This window comes from Megalopta genalis, chromosome 1, assembly GCF_051020955.1.
Source record: "Megalopta genalis isolate 19385.01 chromosome 1, iyMegGena1_principal, whole genome shotgun sequence".
NCBI lineage: Eukaryota > Metazoa > Arthropoda > Insecta > Hymenoptera > Halictidae > Megalopta > Megalopta genalis.
The window spans coordinates 626,747-649,390 of NC_135013.1; the positions used below are offsets into that span (position 1 = coordinate 626,747).

The window sequence follows — 22,644 nt, forward strand, 5'->3', positions numbered from 1 at the left end:
TAATTTCGTTTTAAGAAGTGTTTCAATATTTTCGTGATCCATCGTCTCATATTATATATGCTAAATATTCATTTAGCATACGAATATTAGCATATCATGGTAATCTTGTACTTCGTGCGAAGGAAGATATTCTGACTTGTTTCTTACAAGTACAATTAGCGATAAAAAGATAGCATGCTTTAAAGATAAGTAATTTCTATGTCTTTAATATTACATTCAACGTTTTCTTTTTATACAAACTTGCAAAAGACCACTATAAACACACACAAATGAAATATAATTAAATTCCGCTAGTACAAACAATTTTATTTGAAGAAATAGAATTTTTATGGGAATATGGTGCGACATACTGATGGCACATTCAACTAAAAAAAAATTATATATAGCAATGAATCAACGAATGATATTTAATGCTTAATATTTTGTGGCTCCTACTTTACATTTATTAACAGACATCATTATCTTTGGCAAAGATTTATAGACTTTTTTTAATAGTTCTTTGTTTTAGTTGCTCCCACTCATTTTGAATACGGTTTTTCCATACCGCAAGGTTTTGAAATCGTCTGCTGTTGAGGACTGTATCTCTCTATACGAACCACATTATGGACAAAGCTGGGTAGGTAAATTAATTACAAGCGTTTCTCTGACGACACGTGAATCTATTTGACAGATGACTAACGATGGAAAAGTACACTGAAGTATGTAGTATAAACGCATGTAGTAGAAAGGATTATAGTATCTTCAACGATGACACTTGGATGTATTGTTTTATTAGTAACTAAAGTGGCGCCAATATATGTACCTGCTAATTTTAGCGATTGTTAGGCCTTGGGTAAAAATATAACTGGAACCTTTACTATGGAGCTTTCAAATGATCGAAATTGGAATTTTCCTCGTCATATAAGGTATTCGCGACAAATTCGATCAGCATTTTTCTAACAAACGATAAGTGTATGAATAAAACGAAAGAGGAAAAGTTTAATATTTCATATGCTCAATAAGATGTATGATAGCGATTTTTTATTCGTACAATATTTTTCGAGAAACGAAGGTGGTCTTCAATTCTTTAAATTGAATGATATACATTTTTTTTATTCGACATGGAAGCGGTTGTCAAGTCAAATTCAAACATTTTACACACCATGGCCTTTAAGGTCACACAAGGTCAGAAATGAAGAAAATATATTGAAAAATGCTGAATATTGTGCTTACTACTGTGTTGTATCGACGTATTAATAATACACTTCTGAGCTCTTTCGGTTACGTTCCTAGTATGTACAGTATTTTGTGCAAGAATCAGTGACAATTTCTCATATCCTTGAAACTGTCGCTCTAAGAAAAGTAGTCTATTCAATCAAGTCTATTTAATGTCAAAAATAAGAACCTATGTTAATTCCAAATTGTACCTGAAAATATGTTTCCTTCCTAATTTTTGGATTTTTAGTTTTTCACAAATAAGCATTATAAAAATTGCTCATCGTGGTATTGTCAAAACTTGATTCATCAGTTCACAAAATTTTTCTATAAAAATTACAATTTTTATATTATTTATTATAATACACAGACCTTGAATTGTCTGATATTTAAGCGGTTTATAGTCATACAATGAATCGATGAAATGGAATATAGTCTGGATAGTCTGGCCATTTTTCTTGTGGTTGCACGTGGATCTTCTTGAAAATCCGAAAGTACTTCCAAATGTTTGCTTTCGAGAAGTTTCAGTCGAGTACAACTTTTTCTTTGCAACGAATGCCTTCCTTATTAAAACGCTTGTAAATATTGACAAATTAATTTTTACTTGCTTGTAATTTATCCGGATATCTTTGTTTGTACATCAATTTACTTCGCCTCTTACTTTTATTACACTCAAAATAATGTTTAACATATTTATTTGATCTTATTTTAAATAATGATATATAGCTATAAATATTATTGAACACTTTAAACGTGATATTCTTCGCTATATCATGCACAAATTGCTGCTGAAACTACGCAATCAGGATAACGCTTACGTCTGTAATACGGAAAATATAAATAAATATTGAAATAGTTAATACAAATCACATTGAACATGATATGTAGTAGCCAAGTAGCCAATTCAATACAGTAGTAAGCACAATATTCAGCATTTTTCAATTTATTTTCTTTATTCCTGATATGCGTAACCTTAAAGGTCATAGTGTGTGACATGTTTGAATTTGGCTTGACAACCGCTTTCATGCTGAGTAAACCATCGTTTCTAAAAAAATATTGCTCGTACAAAAAATCGGTATCATTTTTCTTATTTGTCGCGAAACTAAATTTAACGCGAACATTCTGTATAAGGCAACTTTGCAAAGAGCAACGAACAATAATAATTATCAATATCCTTGATTCCGCAGGAGTTGGGGGATATAGAAAATAGTCAGGAGAAAGTTATAACCTGACCGAAGGACTAACGTCCACTGAAATTCGCAAGCACTTTGTAAATACCGATGCACTTATATACCTCAATATGGATGGTTGCTGATAAAAAAAGAACACGTCAAATATTTGTCGAAGAACCTGTCATAAGTTTCAATAATTTCTACAGATTTCGATGAAATTTCCAGCATGGTAATCAGTTATTGGAATGTATAAAATTCATTGTTGTAAATTAAGAAAAAATTTAAGAATGCAATTTTACAATTATTTTCTGTCGTTATAAATGTTTGTAATTTCTGTAAAATTTTTTTGACTCTTATTTCAATTTTTTAAAATTAACATCTTAAAAGAAGTCCGAACATTTTGTGAACGCCATCGCATACATTCGTAGATACTGAGCAATCCTATGAGAAGCTTATGTAGCTTACTACTTCTTTCGTCCTTTCCTAATTTGTTGGTATCTCGATGTTGTGAGCCGTTCTTGTTCTGTTTACCTATCGCGTGCACGTGTTTTCATCTGTTGTCACAAGTCGTCTGCTAGCCATTTCTCTAACAGCTTAAACCTTCTCGTCGGATACTTGAAGGTTCCATAAAATAACATTTCCCCGAACCGCTGTCAAACAAGAAAGGAGTGTCTCAAAACTACGCTGCAGGACACAGTTTTTTTTACCATTGTCATCTTAAACGAAAGTTTCGAGGATATTACACAGCATATGGTGTAACTCGACGTATTTTATTTCCTTTCATGAAACCATGTTTAAGTAAACGCTAGACCTTTTCTGATATATTATAGAATTTTGTCTGTTTCCTTTGTGTTAGAAATTGTGGTATAAAATAATAAGGAAGAAGAATGATTGATGATATACATTTTTTTTTCATAGGAATAAAAGCCGAGAACATCAAAGACCCAGCGACTGACAAAAGGCATATAATATAATCTAAGGTGATGGGGAATCAAGCATTAGTGACAATTCTAATTTTTATGGTTTTAATACGAATCATATTTTTAATTCGGATTACGTATCTTCAATAGTATTACAATTTTATCGCATATCATTACGTATTAGTAAAAAATGTTCGATTACACTTGAGTTTGAACTCATTTTCATTGGGAAAAGCTCCTCAATTAATTCATAATACTTTAAATTTCAGTATATTAAAAATGTAAAAGTTTAAATTTTCATTCTTGCGTGGTTCCCCGTTTGCTTACATTGTATGCCTTTCGTCAGTCACTGGTTCTTTGATATTCGAGACTGAAGTCGAGCCTCTCAAGCCACTCGTCCCGGCAACACGTTTATTCGAGCTGACCTTCGAATAAAAAAGACACATAGACATAAAATATGAAAATTGTATTCGACACTACGAATAAATGCGCTTTGAATAAAAAAAGGTTCATTACTCGTCGGATAAATTCTTGTCGAATGAAATTATTTATTCGGTACTCGTCGAATAAAAATACTTTTTTTATCCGAATGTTCAAATAACAAATCAAATTTTGTATCTTTTATTCGTTATTCAATATTTTTATTTAAATAAACATTTAGATAAACAACAACGTCGGTCGTTGCTAAAAAATCATTGAGTAAAGATCCAATGCACTTCCACTTACAATACATACATTTCTTATTCAATGTGTATTTATGCCTGGTGTCGAATAAAATTTTTATGTTTCATCTCTATCTTCATTTAAAGGTTACCAATAAATCATCGAATAACTTTTGCTAGATCGAACGAACGAGTTTCGAAACATCGCCTAGAGTCCCCAATGTCAAAGACCCAGCGACTGACCAACGGCACATAATGTAAGCAGATAGAGAATCACAAATGGAGACACACAAATGGAAATTCAAACTTTTACATTCTTCAATATTCCGTCACAAATAAGAGGTTGGAAACATTTATGATATATCGACTTCGGTTCGTGAAAAAATTATGGAGAACAGATAAAGTCTCATTCAAAAGTTTGGTTTATTTAGAACCGATAGTACGCGGGTTTCATAATTGTTATTTTCCACTTCTGTGTGATAGACAGATGAGGTAAATGTGTTATTTATTGTGTTCATTAAAGCGACGTCCGAAGTTTTCGACGGATTAAAAATTTGTTTACCTGTATCTCACTTCTTAAAACATTTAAAATATATATTGATGTTCATTATATAAATACGAATTTAATCGTAATTGAAATATATGATCAGATCACAGATCAGTCACAGATCAATTCGATTAACTCCACTTTTTGAAGTATTTTAAATTTAAGTGTCAAAGCACTTTGTTCAGTCATAACTTTTTTTATTTGTAATAAATTTCCCAAATAATATAGAGTAACATCATTAAATAACAAAATTTGTTGGTCGCCGAATAATAAATAATTTATTTCAGCCAATAACAATTACACCAAGGCTATTCTATCTTATTCGTTCTACGTGTTTTTATATGAAAAACTACATTTGTATTTATATATTATACAATGTTTATTTCAATTTTTATTTTAGAGAGAATTTGGAAAAACAATGTACATATTTCATCACAATTCGCCACTTTCTGTTCCATAGAGTTAATCGACTTGGCTAGTAAACGGCTCATATAAAGAACACAAAATATTTAAGAAAATATGAAATTTAATTTTCGATCGTGTTATCGTGCCCTTAAAAAATGAAAAATTAATTACTATGTGTTAGTTACTGAGCCTATTCTAGTTGTCATGTGTCAATTTCTGCACACTCATCCAGTTATTGTGTGTCGATTTCTGTGCACGGATATAATTTTACTGTAATCAGCTCTAGGTAAATACTGAACTTTGAAAATTGTATGGCCTGTAGGTATCATAATTTATTATATGTGTTTCAGTATACACATAATCACGTGAAGCGAATTCACATTTCACGGACAAAAAATAGTAACATTAAATGTAACACGTAGTTTGCCATAAGAGTGACCAACGTACGCATAAAGAAAGACATTAATCCAGTTACAGTGCACAATACTATAAATAATTAAAAGCACATTACTATAAATAAAAAAGAAATATTTAGATACTCGATTGTTTATTATTTTTCTGTAATTTGGTCGAGTTTTATGTATATTATAGGTTATTTTTTTGTTCTGAAAGGTATGATTTTTGTACCTTTTTCATCTTTATTTGCAACGTAATTTGTAAGTCTTTCAACAAAATCAAGGCAAGAACACTTTATCATTAGAAATTTAAAAAGATAATTTCTGTATTTTATAGATCTTAAGAAGTTAAACTTCCTTTTCATTTATCGAGTCTACCAAATTTGTTTTCATGATTCTTTTCTGACAAATACGCGAATCCTATATTGTTCAATTAATACATAAACTAAAATTTTTTGAAATTGTGACATGCAGCATTCCTTTACGCGCGGAATCGGAGTCGTTAGGGGCCCGGAGCCGAGAGTCGAATGGCGCGGCCCTGAGCAACGCCGGGTGCGCGTAGAGTTTGTGCTTTGTACCGAGACGCGAGTTACGAGAGTGGAGAAGGTCTCGTTTCTGGCTAGGGAATCGATCCGCTGAAAACTAGGATCACTGTCGCGTAGATCGTAGCGTTGGGTATTTGGTTCGAGTTTGCGTAAGGGTGAGAATTCGATATGAGGTTAGTTCATACCGAGAAAGATAGTCGTTGGAAATCATAGGGTAACATTCGATATAATAAAGGCAATACTGGCAATACATGACAGCGGCCGATCCTGAAGATACATACATGAGGACTAGTGTACCGACCAGGGGCTATATTCATAGTTGGAAATTTCTCTCTCTAGTCAGTTTTTAGGTAAGTCTCATTCTCCTTATAAATTTCTTTGTTTACGTTTTGGTGGCTCGGCTGGAGCAATTATTTGGTGCGATAGACGTATAGCGACTCGAAAAAGCACGTGAAGCGGGACACACGTGGCTTCCACATCGGTAATCGATGCGGGGAATCGGTTCTCGCAGATATTGCGTCACGGTCATACTTCGGGTCGAATATCACCATGCCACTAGCCAAGTGGCTTCGGGTATTCGATCTTCATAAAAATATCGATTCTCGGAATTGATTCACCAAAAAATCGAATCTCGGAAAATCAATACAATGAATTGAATTTGTAGCTTTCAGCGCAAAGTTGTATAAACATTGAAATCGTTAAATTTGCAAATATATAATTTATACCTGAAACAAGGGAAAAGAAAGAATTAAATGGAATTTTAGTGTTATCTTTATCGTTATTTATTAGCCATTTATTTAGCGACAAAGCATTAAAAAACAACAAATTTTGTAGATTTTTCGGTGATATTTTGTTGCGTTCGTTAACTATTATATTACCAGCCATTGAAAATAGTGTCTCAGATAGAACAGGATCTTTACTGTATTTAATAATCGAGTGCTTCAAACAATATATGTGCATAACGACCGTAAACTATCCGAACTGTTTCTATTTTGTTGTGGAGTTTGTGATTGTTTCTTTTCCATTAAAATATCCATATTTATAGCGACAATTCTATCATTAATTTGTTTAATTGCGAAAATGCTAGTGGGTTGTTAAAACGTTGGCATTTAAACTGAGTGTCTAGAAGTGTAGACGTTGCTAAAATAGCAACTTGTTCAATGGTACGAAATCTTTTAATCAAGCTTTTTGAAAGAGTTTTAAATGATTCTTTAGCAGTGGTTGAACTTAACACAGTTTGCAGCGAATTAATGCTTTGTTTTAAACATTTATTAACTATCTTAATGATCACATATGGGTGACACTAATTTTTTACCAATTTTGAAAATTCATTTTCGTTGTTATATGTTCGAACGAAATGAATTTGACTAGGATGTTCCGGATGCGAAGAAGTTGCTTTGACTTTGGGGGAATTTTAGTGGTTGATCGTTGGCGCTGAACGTGTTAATTAGTTTTTTTGCAAGTTGACAATTGTCAGCTGACAGCATCAAAAACGAACCGGGAAACTTTAACAGACATGAACTTATATTACTGAAGAGATGAATAAATTGTTACAACTTGTAATACAATCGAACTATCGAATCCAAAGGGAAACATTAAATCCTTAGAGTTATAGAAATTTTGAGTAAGAGAGTTTTAATAAACGAAGATTCGAGATAGAGAGCTTTTGCTTTACTACACTCTTTATAGATTGCTGATCAATGGCATTATCTATTGAGGTTAATTCAGAGAATACATTTTCCTCAATATCTTTAGATCTTTTGCCAAAACTGCATAGAACATTGACTGCTGCCCTGGCTTGTTTAGTTATTACTGATTGCCCGTATGGAACTAACTCTCTTCTTCATTAACATCTTCAACTACGTCACCATCTAATGTATCTTGGTCAACAAATTCAGTAATTCCTGAATCTGTCAATAATTTAATGATAGAAACTTGATCATATCACAATGTACGAAATCCTGAAAGATTACGTTTTTGATGTTATAGTGAGACGAAATTTATTCCTATTCGACTTCCAAGTTATTACTCGTAGGAAGTGCGAATTGTTGTTCGTAATTTTCTTCCGTATCAAAGGAAAATCTACATGTTTTAAAGCAACTGGTAATTGTTTCTTCTCTATTACATTCCTGCATGATTTATCCACTATTCTCATTGCTTGTAGGATGGTGATGGAGGTCTTCTTCCCTTTATCTATGTCTGTTATGATAGTTTCTACAGCCTCTTTCCTGTACAGAGTTTAAAAATTTTTAATAATTTCTTGGTTTAGTGCTAATTTCTTTCTAGAGGCTTGCAAGACTGCGTTCCGCTTTTCTTACAATGTTTCTTATAATTTTTCTTCACAATGTGTAAGCTTATATTGTTAACTTATATTATTTACTTATACAACTCGTGGCAAAAGTTTCCGATCAAGCTGGTTGATACAAAATTTTACGAAAAACTGTCGTGTTTGGGGACATTAAAATGTTGTGTACAATTAATTTTTTGTGTATAATTAAAATCGATCAGGAATGTGGGGGATAATAATCAACCACAAAATAACACAATCTTGCACGGAAAAAAGTTTCCGATCAGGGAAAAACTTGGAAATAAGTTTCCGATCGAAGGTGTAATTAATATTTTGTAACATTGTCCTGTGCTCGAATAACAGCTTTAATACGCCGTAGCATTAATGTGATTAAGTTTCTGCAATCTAATAGTGAAATTTCTTGATTTGGCCTGTCTTTATGGCCTGTCGAAATTCATCTTTACTTTGTGGCTTTAAGGTCGGGACTATTCGCGGGCTATTGTATTGTTTTGATGTTATTTTGTAGTAAATAATTCTTCACTATTTTACTGTGGTGGCAGCTAGCGTTGTCGTCTTGAAAGGTAAAGTCGGCAGAATCTCCAAACATATTTTCTATGCTTTGGATTAAAATATGTTCCAAGATATGAATGTATGTTTCTGAATTAACATTGTGATAAAGGATACACAATTTTCCCACTACTTTCGCTAATATACAGCTCCATATCATGTGTTAATGTGGAAATTTTTCTTGATAGTTTAAACAATCTTCATTAAACTTTTCATTTGTTCTTCTCCAAACAAATGTTCCTGCATCATCTCCAAGGCATACACGTGACTCGTCACTGAATATTATTTTCGACCAGACGTCTAATGTCCAATTCCTACATTCTTTACACTATTGCAAGCGTTTCTTTCTCTGTGCCTTTGTAAGCAAGGGTTTTGTTTTAGTTTTTCGATATATGAAAACTGTATTGTTTAATCGATTCTTAACTGTATGATCCGAGACATTTGTTATCCATTGTTTAGTTAATTGTTTTGAAGTGGTTCTTCTCATATTCTTTAGAATATTACGTAGTTTTCTATCGTCTCGTTTAGTAGTTCCACGAGGACGATCAGTGTATTCCCCTCCTTGAGAAGCTCAATTATTCTTCTTTTTATGTTGTTTGAATATAATTTACACGTGATGGCATAATGCACACTTCTGACTTGCTTGTTCACTACGTGAAACACTACTAACTAATTAATGCATAACATGTAAGAGCGTTTGTTTACATTTTCGCAGATTCGTCTTGTGTTTATAATTAACTATCGACGCTTCTAGCATTGTTGAAACTAACTATTTCAGTCATAATCGGAAACTTATTTCCAAGACTTTCCCTGATCGGAACATTTTTTCTGTGCAAGATTTTGTTTTCCCTCTATATCGTCAGTGAAAATAAATGAAAGTTTGTGTTATTTGTGGTTAATTATTTCTTATAAAACTCCACTACATTCCTGATCGATTTTAATTATACACAATAACATTTTAATGTCCCCAAACACGACAGTTTTTTGTAAAATTTTGTATCAACCTGTTTGATCGTAAACTTTCTGCCACAGCTTTTTGCCAACTTCGCTTTATGGGTATGTCTTAATTTTATTTTTAGACATCTAAAACTATCTTTTGAATTGTATAACTTTTATTACCTGATAAGTTTTATACTTATCATTTAACTTAAACTCGCTAAATTTTTAATTCTATTTTATCACAATTTCTTAATTAATTTACACTTACATTTAGTGTTGATATTGCTTTTTAAATACTGTAATTAGAAACTGTCTGTTTCATTATTTTATTTCTATATCTTTTATCTTGTTATAACTTATCTATAAATTCTTTTTACTTTTTATGTAAATCTTTGGTTATGGTTTACTTTTTTCTTATTATTAGTTCTTTTCTTTCTATATAAATCTTTGAAAATATTAACTTTATATAAGCTTTTATAAATTTTTGTCTTTCCAATGTTATTAGTCTTAACAAGTCTATCTATTTTTACATTTTTGTACAGATTACAAAATATCGTACATCAAAACAGTCTCTGCAATTTTGTGTGTGTCTTTTTCAGTCTTAAGTGTATTTAATTCGAATTACTTATCCAAATTTGATGTTATTTATTTTGTTTCCTCACTGAAATCCCTCAACCTGTCTATCAGGGCCGTAAGCCAAAATCTAGAAAGAATTTTATTGTAACATTGTTGATTTTATGTTTGTTTACTGCTATTAACGCGTTGAACGACCAGCGTGAATCGGTAGAGTTTCTGCCGGCGCCACGAAGCAAAAAAAAAAATTAACAAAAGACTATAATGTACTGCCTGAGTGTCCAGAGTCACCCCAATTATGTTTACAATGTTTTAACGAATTCCATCGTAACTAATAAAATATTATAATATCTTAAAAACAAATTTAAACGTAAGTATAATTTGTTAGTATAAGTATATTTTATATTTTATTATCTTATTTTATTATTAGTATTATATAAGTATATTTTTAATGTTTCTTTTTGTTTACTTTATAATAAAATGACTATAAACTACCTCCAAAATCCTGGTTTAACCGTTTGCATCCCAGGGGTTATACAGACAACACTGTTGAATTTTGGAAGTTTCTAGGCGTTGAATTTTGAAACACCGTAAATTAATAACATTGAAACTCACGCTCTTGTGTTTCTGAGCGGGTTATGCGACTGACAAGGCCTCCTGCGTCAACCTCTGGAGAGCCCGTGCGGTCGAACGCAGAAACCAAATCTCCCCTCAAAGAAATATTCGCACGAATCAAAACAGCCATTATGTACAGTCGTCGCGGAATGTATGTTGACACATTTCAAAAATGCAATTTTCTGTTTTAAATCAAGAATTTAGGAGTTAATATATATATATTATAGTACGCAGAATATATATTGTAGTCGGCCGTTGTTCACCACCGAGGTGTGAGAGTGCATCCCACACAGTAAAAGATGGTCGGATCCACCTTGACTTTGCATTGGATAACCCGTGCTTCCTCGAAACCCATCAATTGTAAGAGTTGAATTTCGGAGGTCTGTATTACCGGCTTGTAGTCGGTATTGCTGGTGTGATGTTTATTGTGGGCCCGCCGCAGTCATTTCCGATCAGGACTGATCACTGCTGGATGATGGAGAAGACGAAGAGATATGATTCTGAAAAATCCAAAGAATTTCATGTATTGTATAATTTATTACAGAATTTTACAAAAATAGAAGAAACTAGTCATGCAACTGATAATTTTCCAAATGATAATCAAGCCATAGTAATACAATTGTCAGTAATAACTAACGATAAGATTGTAGAAGATAATCCACACAAAAAATAGTAATACTGAAAATATTATTGTATCAGATGTATAAACGACTGATACAACTGAAGAAATTTAATCCATTGATGGAAATAATAATAACAATATGATATACAGGGTATCCCAAAAATGTCTCGCAAACCGAAAGTGGCGGGTTTCTCAGGTCATTCGAAGCAACTTTTTCCTTTACAAAAATTTTCTCCGAAGCACCGTTAACGAGTTATTAACGAAAAACAGCAATTTCACTTCAATCGAGTGCACGCTATTATTTGTACAACTAGATGTATGTAGACAGAACATTCAAAAAATTAAAAACTTTTTATTCATTATTAATAACATAAGGATCTGATACATTCGTAACTGTAACGATATTTAAACCTCCTGCACGTTTCATCAGTTTTATTAATTTTGTTTTAATAAATGATAATTTATTATCTTCTTGATGTTGAGATAACGAACGAAATTTTCATTTTTGATAATATATCGTTGCAATAGTATAATCATATCATAGAATCGTTTCAACCATTACTTTTTTAATGATTCACAATACTTTAGTGTTTTAGTTTTATTTTCATATTTGTTAATGCATTCTAGATTATGCTTTACTCCATATATCCAAGACAAAATATCTCCAAAGAGAACCTCTTTCTCATCTTGTAGCATATTTAAGCAATGCGGTGTTGATTACCCATAGCTTCGGCCCTGTCGGACAGAGAGAAGCGAGCAGCGAAGCACGTGGCGGCAAAACATCGTGTACATATTGCCGACGAACATTTTCACGACCTACTCGAAATATACATCGTTCTGACACCTCTATCGGGCCGTTTCTTCTTCAAAAATGTCTACAGAATCCGATCTTGGGTAGAGTTTTCGTGCCGAACAAAGAACTTTTCGTAAAAATACAAAAATATTGCGGAGAAACTGCGCACGTCGACACTTTTTTAAACTTTGACATCAATTTATTGCTACTTAGGACCAAAAACAATTAATAAATTGCATGCCACTATATTCGGGAAACTCTCCTCTATCTTTTAACACCAATTAGAACTTTCTGATGTTTTTACTTTTCATGCAATACCTCATTTTTGTCGAAAATTTTGGGTTTTTACAAAAGTTCGTTTATTTAAAAAACTGAGTGTGATGGAGCAATTCGGTTTTCGGATTCTTGTTCAGAGAGTGAAGCTCTACAAGAATTTAATAGTGGCTATAGGAACCCAAAAATCATGCCGAACAGTGTTACCGGGCCACATCGTTGATCGATGTGGTGACTCTCGATAATAATGCCGTATCGTTTATGTTCGACGAAATACGCTACGAATTGTACGGAGTGGAAATTGATCGATCAATATCAGTCTGTCTTTTCACTCATAGGAGAGAAAGTGGGAGGCAAGTCCTTATCTGGCTTCATTACAAGTATGCATTGCCACGAATGAGTCAGTCGATTCATCATCGCCTGTCGATACAGTACATGAATTCATAGGCTGTGGACAATAAAGTTGTCTGAACTAATTCGGAATTTGTCACAATCATCCTGACGAATCACAAGTGGGATTGCACAGGACAGAAACAGCAGCATAGTAAGTTTATCATCTGTGCTGCAATAGTTTGGACAATCTAAGATAATATAATGTACATTAGTCTAGTGGTAATTAGTAATTAGTGCAAGTTAGAGTCCGAAAAAAAATTGAGATGAGTAAGAAATCGCATCACAATAAGACGAATGAAAGCGTGGTCGAGCGTATCCAACGGCTCGTAGAGAGGCAACCGCGAGGATTGCAATGCGAGCCATCGCGAACTCGTTCACGATCGCCGATAGAACAGCAGGCGTCCGGGAAAACATCAGATATTGAGAACCGCTTGGAGAAAATAGAACAGTTCATGACAAATATGGCCAATACGTCATATAATCATACGTCTCAGCGTCCCCGATCGCTTAGATATGATTATGTCGAAAACGAAAAATTAATTCCCATTTTCGATCCTGCAAGGGATGATATAGAGATAGAAAAATGGATCGAAATTGTCGACGAAGTGTCCAATCGTTTGAAATGGGACGATTCAAAGATTAAGTGTGTACTTGGCACGTGTCTGCGTGGTATGTCCAGGCATTTCTATAACAAGCGCACACACTATTGCCACACTTGGGCCGAGATGAAATTGTTACTACTGAGGGAGTTCCAAAAGACGGTTCCATTCCACGTTCTTTTCAAGAAATGTGCCCTGTACGAGGCACTACCAGGGCAAAGTTTGGAAGATTATTGCTCCCAAAAACTGGCAATGTTACGTCGCTTGGATATTCCGATCCCGGAAAAATACCTAATTGATATGGTGATCAGAGGCATCTGGGATGATGCGTTGTTGCATTTCATCCGTTCGAAACAATTCATCGATACCGACGAACTATATACGTTTTTGAAATCAATAAAACACACGTCAAACGGAGAGTCTTCCAAAGAACACACTCCAGGCACCTCTAATAATCCTAAGTATCAAAAGAAGAGCCTAGAATAAAGAAGGTAAATACTGTTTCAAATTTCAAATCTAATAAGAGTCACTATGATTATTTGTATCAATAGAGAATAAGTAAATCGGCATCAATATGGTCAATGATACGAATAGTGCTCGTACGTTATTACATTCTTCGGTAGCTAACAAATTTGTTATTGCAACGTGACTAGTCACCGAGGCATTTCGAGAGTTCGCTGTGATCATAATTAAAATTCAGAATGTTACTGCGAACATTAATCTTTACGTAGTTCCCGACGTATATATGTGACATAAAGTCATCGTCGAACGAGTCTTTCTATTGCAAAAACAGATACAGATGATAAAACGAGATAATCGCGTAATATTTAAAAAAATTTCTACACTCGAATGTGGTCAGATATCGGCAGAAATGGATATCGTTGTTTGTGATATTATCGCGATTGACGAATCTCGCAGTTATACATCTTCATAAATGCACGATTTGGGGAAAACGGATGCAACTGCGATCGAAATCAAATACATGTCGGAAGAGCGAGTATGAAGGTTAGCAGGGCCGAAAATGTATGCGAAATGATTCACGATCTGTTAGGTAACAGTATTAACCCTTAGCACTCCGAACCATTCTGGACGTTGGCTACCAGCTACTCAGCGCCACTTTTCGGCAGAAACGGGCACTTACAGACCCTCGTATTATTTAGTATGGTTTTGGAACTAACTAACATATTATAATGATATTGGACTTATATGAATTGGCTGAAATCGAGAAATTTGCAAAAAAATCAATATTTTATTTTTTATAATCTTGTTTTGTTGTTGTAATCGCTATCTATGCGAACTCTTGTGGCGTCGCATTCCTCTACCTGAGCGCGGCCGCTAGCAATAAAACAAGTACCGTTCCTAATCCTCAAAATTCCCTAAAAAGCACGCACCCCTAATAAAACAATTCTCCTCACATCTGGACACCTCGACCCGCACGGGACTTTCCCAACTTTCTCTTTTCCTACGAAAGTCCATCTATTCCTTTCTTCCCTTCCAGTATAAAACAGACAAACGCGCAACTCCAAAAGCTCAGTCTGTCCGAAGTCGCTAGTCCTACGACACCACGCTAGTCGCGCCCGCGCTCATCGATAGCAATTCAATAAACTGTATTCATAGTAGCCTTAAACACGCTCTCCGATTCCCTTACCTTCCCTTCAGTGCTAAACTCTTTCTCTCGTCGCCTTGTTGCTTGGATGATATCACTATCACTGCTATCAAAACGGTAGACTAACTGTAGAAGAAAACCTTCTACAGTTAGTCTTTCTAACATATCTGTATAAACGTCTATCTGGAGCTCATCTTCACTACTACTTGTGTCATGAGACTCATTCGTGTTTGAACGTTTTGCCATTGTTCTAATAAAAAATATGAATAAATACATAGGTTGAAAATTTCTAATTGTTATTACTAACTCACAAGACGATATTTACCAAAAAAACTTTTCTGATTTTCTCACTCGTTAGATCTATACCGTTCGACGCTTCAAACCAGACTGAGTTCAGCTTTGAAAATCTTTTCCTCCAGATTTAGACTTGCTATATTTATGATTATACAGTGCGTGCTATGTTCGCATACCGACCTTTCTTCTACAAACTTGCCTTAGCGCTCTTTTCAAGTGGCGCCTTTGAAGTGCTCGGACCGTCGTGAGCACGCCTCTCACGTTCTCGTCAAAACCCGCTGACATTTCTTGTATATATCTTCTTAGAAATTTTACTATATTTTGATTTGATTTCGTGTGCTATTTCAAAAGAAAACTTCAGGGAAACATGCATGTCTCAGAAAGTTGCGCTGAAATAACCATGTCCCACGAGAGAGGACATCCGAATGATATGCTAGAATTACGATGTCCCACGAGAGGGGACAGCGGAGTGCAAAGGATTAAGTTCCATTTAGCGATATCCAAGAGTGATATTGGTCTCTTTATCTGTATTCGTTTTCTTATTTGTAGAAAGATACATGTAGGGTGTAATGACAGAATTTACTGAACATCTGATCTACACCTTTCGTTCAGTTCCTTTCTCACCACCGTACTAAACTAAAAGAAAAATGGGATTCTATTTACTCAGAATATTTAAAGAAAATTATTTATAACATGCTACGTTGAGATCGGCATAGGATCTCTGTGGGTTTGTGCCAGCTACTGCTTCGAAGTAGGAATAAGTGTCTGAATAAATGTTTCACAGACTCTATCGCGCTCTTAGTTTATCGCACTGAATCGGCGGGGGCTTCTGATCTGGTATCTATTACCAATTCCATTGTTTTGCTCGAAAGAGAATTAAAACTCGATCTCGCTAGAGTTTCCATATCGACGACTAACTCGAAACTAGTCCGCTTCTGGTCGCGTTTGGGCCCTTTATATACCCAGATTTTCTTTGGGAAATGGTAGTGGTGATGTTCCTATGTGGTCGGATTCCAGAACGTTCGTCGTCGTACCCCTTGAAGGTACTTGTCACGGGAATGCAAGCCGTTGGTGCACATTGGGCAGCACAACGGCACAGCCGTTGGTGTAACATTGTGATTTAAAGGCGATTTTATGCAAATCGATTATAAAATATGTGTTCTTTTACATAATAAATATTCACATTTAAAATTGTTTAATTATATTGCATTCACTTTGATTTCCGTTGTCCGATTTCATCCGAGAAACCGTTTATCCGAATAGATTTGCGCAAATTTAATTCTATTTATTGACGTTTCGCTTTCGGCTGTACTTGCAAATTTTGAAACTTTTTCCTGCATAAAATAATCGCACGAAATAAAATGTAGATATATTAGTAGCACATACATGTTTTATCATTTATTGAATAATACGAACTTGGAACACGTGTACTGGAATACACGTGAACACGTGCATTAAACATTGCATGAATCCAAACACATGTATAATAATTACACGCGTACACGTGAAATAGAGATCTATAAATTATATCATACATGTTTCGCTTTGTACGCAGGGAAGGCAATAATGGAGGGGAACGGCCACGCTCCGACCTCCAGTGACGACCTGGGTGTTGTGGCCAAGCGAGATAGTGGAAGTACTACATGTTGAAGTACATAGCTAGCACGCCACCCCGAAAGAGGCAGGGAACACGTCAAGGCAGAAGATAAATGGAAGGCCGGACCATGTTGCCACCCCCATGCGATACTTAAAGAATTGTGTTGTGTCAATTCATTCAAAAAATGATGAAATTTCAAATTATGCTACAGTTTCACTTGAAAATTACAAATATAAATGTTATTTGATATCTTAACGATGTTTTATGTTGTGCTGACCTACCTTGTTTGTTCCGTTTCATTTATTTTATCATCAGAATGATATAACGTTTACTTTATTCTCGACATCAATAATTGAAATTCACTGATCTTTTCATTGCCTTTTACTGTCCAAAAATATATACATATCTGGCATGTTATTCATTTCTATTCGATCGGAATGAAACTCGTCGAAATATTTTTAGACGACACACTCACAGCATTTTTTATAGACAGTATAATAAAACGAACACAATCATCGAATTTCGCATCGGTACCATTGATCGGTATCAATTCGGCAACCGAACAACGAATTGTCTCCAGGGCGAGTTCACACCACCCACGCATATAGAACCCCATCTTGTACGCGGCGAGACGACAGTAGGACGGCGGAAGTGGAGTCCTCGAAACATCGATGTTGACAAGGATTTTTGGCGTCGTGGTCGTCTTTGGGTTATCTGGCCCGTGTGTGATCGCAGTCCCTTCTCTTTATCCGTGTACGGAATTGTGTGGTAGCCAGCATTACGTAAAATAGACGTCTTTACGACGCGAACAGCCAATAGCGTCCATTCGAGGAGCTGGTACGGTACTTGGCAGGCTCCTGCAAACTCAGCCATACTCCGCGCACGCAATTATATATTAATCATTTTATTTATTAAAAATTTCCGATCCACTCAAACGGAGTGCGAATTCATACGAAGAAGTGATGTCGCAAAACTGCAACGCCACAACTTATACTTGGAATGCTTAAGACAATATAGCTTTGTAGCTCTTAATAGACTGTTTGTATTAAAAGAACAATGTGGTCTGTGGATGCGTTAAAATAATTAAGCATGTAAAATATTTCATTTAATAATTTCATTTAACAACAACGTTGAGAGAGTGGCAGTGATTACAATGACATTTAACATTGGTTAGAAAAACGCAAAGATTCTTTGTTGTTGTATTTGAGCTTCGAGCAGGCACTTTAAACGCACTTGCCTTGAATTGGCGAATTTTTGATGGCATGTTTTGATCAAAACAAGCTATATGCTAGTAATGCTAGTATCCAAGGGATACAACATGAAATTCACAGTGTAGATGGTGGAGATAAATTTATATATTAATTGGCATCACTTGACAAATTGAGTGTTTCCTCGAGACTTGGTCAAAAAGAGTTTACCTAAAATAAATAAAAAATAAAGTAAATATGAATTTAATGTTTCAGTATTACATTTACATAAAGAAACGTACAAAAACGTATTTTAAAACTAAATCTTGTAAATTTTAGATATACTATTTAAAAGAAATTGTTAAAATTTAAATAACTAAATTTATTTTCTTTCCTTTTGTATCAAGGTTTATTAAAATTTAAATACAAATTTATAGATCTCGAAAATTGAAATGTTAATTGAACAAACATTTTGTATGTAACGAAATAGTTATTAATATTAAATTAGATATCTAACAGCTGCCTCTTTCCACGTCTTCGATAAAATATTTTATTATTTCTCAACATATGGATTAATACCATTCGTAAATACGTTGGACGGAGTGGTCGAGAATCCTATGAGACGATCGATTTTATTATTTGAAGCTCATCTACAAATTTAATTTCGCATAGCGTGTTTTAGATTGCGCACTAATCAAACGGATGCCTGGAAATAATAAGGCAACAAGCATGGTACAGTGAAACAAGTTACATCATTCGTAAGTGTAACCTTTTTCAGATGCAATTGTGTTATTTATGCAATTGCACTTACTGTTTTTCCCCTTTGTCTTTGACCACGAGGACAGCACTATCTGAGTAGTGAATTTTCAGTCGATCAGAGCAAAGAAAATTTCCATTTCGACCCTCGCTAACAGATCAAGGTGCGGCCTGGAGGTGTGCAGGAGTAGGATGCATTACATAATTGAATTTTAGTTCCAAAAAATTATATTAGCCCAGTTGGCAATTGAAACACTGGTCTAAAATCGCGCACAGGAATGGGTTCTACTCCTGCACACCTCCAGGTCGCAGGTTGATTCATTAGCGAGGGTCGAAATGGAAATTTTCTTTGCTCCGATTGGCTGACGATTAATTACTGAAATAGGATTCACTGCGGATTGGATACATAGTAAAATAGTGGGTTACTTAAAGAGTAAGAAAAGCCTGCAGGAGTAGATCCCATTACTGTACGTATTAGAATTAGCCCTCTGATGGTCACGCAAAGTTATCCAATGTTCTTGCTTTTTACTACGAACTTCGAAGAAGTTTTCAAACCGTGGAAGTGTTCGAACAGTTCAAAGTTATAACCTTACAACTTACGGCTAATGTTAAAACTTTATAAATCGGTGCCGTATCTTTTTTTGGCAAGATATATCGAATCTAAAAGAGACGAGAAGGATTGTCTCCCTACAATAAAATTTATGAATTTAATTCCAATGTATGGGGTCAAAATTGTGATATGATGAATGACTTGTTGAATTATGCATTTACAGGAGCATATCGTAAGTGGGAGGGTTGTCATCCTCTAAGTTTATTCGATGCACCTGTTACAAAGCAATGCATAGAAGAAAAAGTTATATAAAAATTAAACAAACTCTAGAAAGAGAAGCAAAAAAGGGCAGTGCATTAATTATTTGGACAGATTGTGATCGTGAAGGAGAGAATATTGGGTTTGAAATTATTCAAGTCTGTCAAGCAGTTAAACCTAATATACATGTATATAGGTAATCGCATAAACACCCAAGTTGGTTTAATATATTATATGTATTATATATATTATATGTATTATAAGATCTGTGTGATCCAGATGAAGCGGTCAGCAATGCTGTTGATGTCCGTAGTGAACTGGACCTGAGAATAGGTATACAACAAGAATGTTTCATTAGAGTACAAGTAAGTGTTTGTTATAATATAGCATTTAAACATAGTAATGTTTCTAGGTGCTGCTAGATTTCAAACATCGAGACTGCAAAAAGTATTTCCCAGAAATCTTGCTGATATGCTTATCACTTATGGCAGTTATCCCAAACTTTAGGATTTGTAGTTGAAAGATATTTAGCTGTAGAAAGGTTCAAATCAGAGCCATATTGGAAGATGAAAGTGATAGATACTCGTGATGAGATTTCAGTGGAATTCAGATGGGTGAGAGGGAGATAGTTTGAAAAATTACTGTGTGAAATTCTGCTGGAAACAAACATGTTTAGAAGAACCCAACGCCAGAGTAGAAAAAGTAACAAGTAAGCCTAAGAGCAAGTGGAGACCACTACCATTGGACACAGTTGTAAGTATAAAATATTTGTTGAGATAAAAGTGACAAGACATTAATGAATACCTGGGATCTAAATAAACTTAGGAACTTGAGAAACAAGGATCTCGAAAACTTCACTTAAGTGCTAAAGAAACTATGAAAACAACAGCAGAAAAATTATACAGTCAAAGTTTAATTAGTTATCCATGTACAGAAACGAATATATTTCCAAATGAATTGAATCTTGTACCTTTAGTAAATCAGCAAATTGATAGTTCTGATTGGGGTAGTTACGCACAGAAATTACTTCAGGAAGAATTAAATCCTCGACAAGGAAAAAAAAGTGATCAAGCCCATCCTCCCATACATCCGATAAAATTCAAAAATGATTTATAAGGTAAAGTTCATTGTTTATACAATTTATAACAGTTTTATGACATTTTGGTCAACATTTTATGACAGGTAATGAAACAAAAGTTTACGAATTTGTGGTCCGACATTTTTTGGCTTGTTTATCTAAGAACGCAATAGGACAAGAAACAACAATAGAAATTGATATAGCAGGCGAAAAGTTTATTGCCAATGGTTTACAAATTACTGAACGAAATTATTTAGATGTGTTTTTTCAGGTTTTCTCGGTGAGATCAAACAGTGAAACTGTTTGATCTACGGAGGTCGTAAGTCTCCGATTCAAATTTATATGACACCGAGTCTGCGTGATTCCGTATGACTCTTTCAAGTGATATGGATGATAGGTTGATGTAGAATGGTTTTAACACTTAGGTGACTAATTGTATTTGGTTTAAAATGAATTGAGTTGAACTGACACTGACTGATTGATCTGACAAGTGACAACTGATCAAGAGAAGAATCGGTTTCGAGTTTTTATACAGTTTCGTGGATAGAAAACTCGAAATTCGTTGGTCAGTGACGCGATGGAAGGGGACGTAGAGTGACGTAGCACGCAGTGCCGCAGGTAGCAAGAAACCCTGGGCGGGCGACCGAAGCGGTGCGTGCTAGCGACCCTGTCATAAAAAATGCTGGCGATGAAGGTGTGCATTGTTCAAAAAGGCAGAAATGGCTTTATTGCCGGAAAGAATATGGCTCGTAAATCATAAGTTTAGAAATGGCAAGAAAGAAGACTATGGCTCTACGAAATTGAAAGTCCAACGAACGTGACCCTCTGTTGATTGCACGTCGTTCGTTGAAAGACTGTCAATTTGTCTTGCTGAGCCGAAGATTTCCCGTTAATAAATGTTTTTCAGGAATAAAAGAAAAGGTCATTCGTCCCGAACAAAGTTAGTCGGATGCAGCACGAAAATTTCGTTGAAGGACGGAACAAGATGCATATATATATATATATGAAAAATGGAGCGACAAAGAAATTCTTGTATACCAAGAAGGACAGATTTTTAGATCTACCAGTATCAACATGGTACAGAAGAAACGTCTCCGCCGCAATTATTAACTGAAGCCGACTTGATTACTTTAATGGACAAATTTGGTATTGGTACAGATACTACACATGCTGAACATATAGATACAATAAAAGCACGTCGATAGGTATCAAGGTATCATATAGAATTTTATTTTTCAGATATTTGTGAAATGATGATTATACGTGATTTTGTCATTGTATTTGTAATACGTGTTTTAGGAAGATTATTCTATACATGCGCCAAACCAACAGGTACGGGTTGTGATTTTTTTCTGTGGGCGGCAGACGATGCGCAACAAATGCAAAATAATTCAAATGAAAACATAAGCCACGTGACAGCTACAAATATTAATACTGCACCAATTTGTAATATAATTTCTAATATAAGCGTCAATAATGTATATTTTTGTAGCGGCCAGTCGGCGCGCTCAAGAAAAGATTTATTTCTCGTGCAAACGACTAGCATATTTATGACTCTCCTTCGAAAAGGCTATCTTTGAGTAAGCTGTTTCCTGTCCGGATGGCAATAAGTCAGTAGAGTTTTTTTACCTGATTCTCAATAGTCAACGAGACCGTCATAAATAAGCGGAAATTCCGAAGGGCACGCAAAACGGACCCGAACGCCGGACGTCCGAGCGCAACAGCCCTGAGGAAAACCCAGGCCGTTACATCATAAAAAACGCACCCACTCCGATCACCACGCGGTCCCAAAACAGGACGCGCTCAGGGCGTAAGGG

General features: G+C 34.8%; 1 protein-coding gene, 1 long non-coding RNA gene and 1 pseudogene across 2 annotated transcripts; 2 read left to right on the top strand and 1 right to left on the bottom strand.

Annotated features, from left to right (window-relative positions):
* Positions 1-10,229: 10,229 nt before the first annotated feature.
* LOC143263426 (uncharacterized) lies at positions 10,230-16,941 on the bottom strand. The gene is made up of 2 exons (XR_013036901.1): positions 15,150-16,941; positions 10,230-11,321 (listed from the first exon to the last, which is right to left on the bottom strand). It is a non-coding gene; the product is annotated as an uncharacterized LOC143263426 (long non-coding RNA).
* LOC143263307 (uncharacterized) lies at positions 12,906-17,253 on the top strand. Its single transcript, XM_076528384.1, has 2 exons — positions 12,906-13,992; positions 16,957-17,253. The coding sequence occupies exon 1, from the start codon at positions 13,166-13,168 to the stop codon at positions 13,985-13,987; it is 822 nt and encodes a 273-aa protein (XP_076384499.1). The 5' UTR covers positions 12,906-13,165; the 3' UTR covers positions 13,988-13,992; positions 16,957-17,253.
* LOC143263818 (DNA topoisomerase 3-alpha-like) lies at positions 16,382-22,032 on the top strand (annotated as a pseudogene).
* Positions 22,033-22,644: the final 612 nt, after the last annotated feature.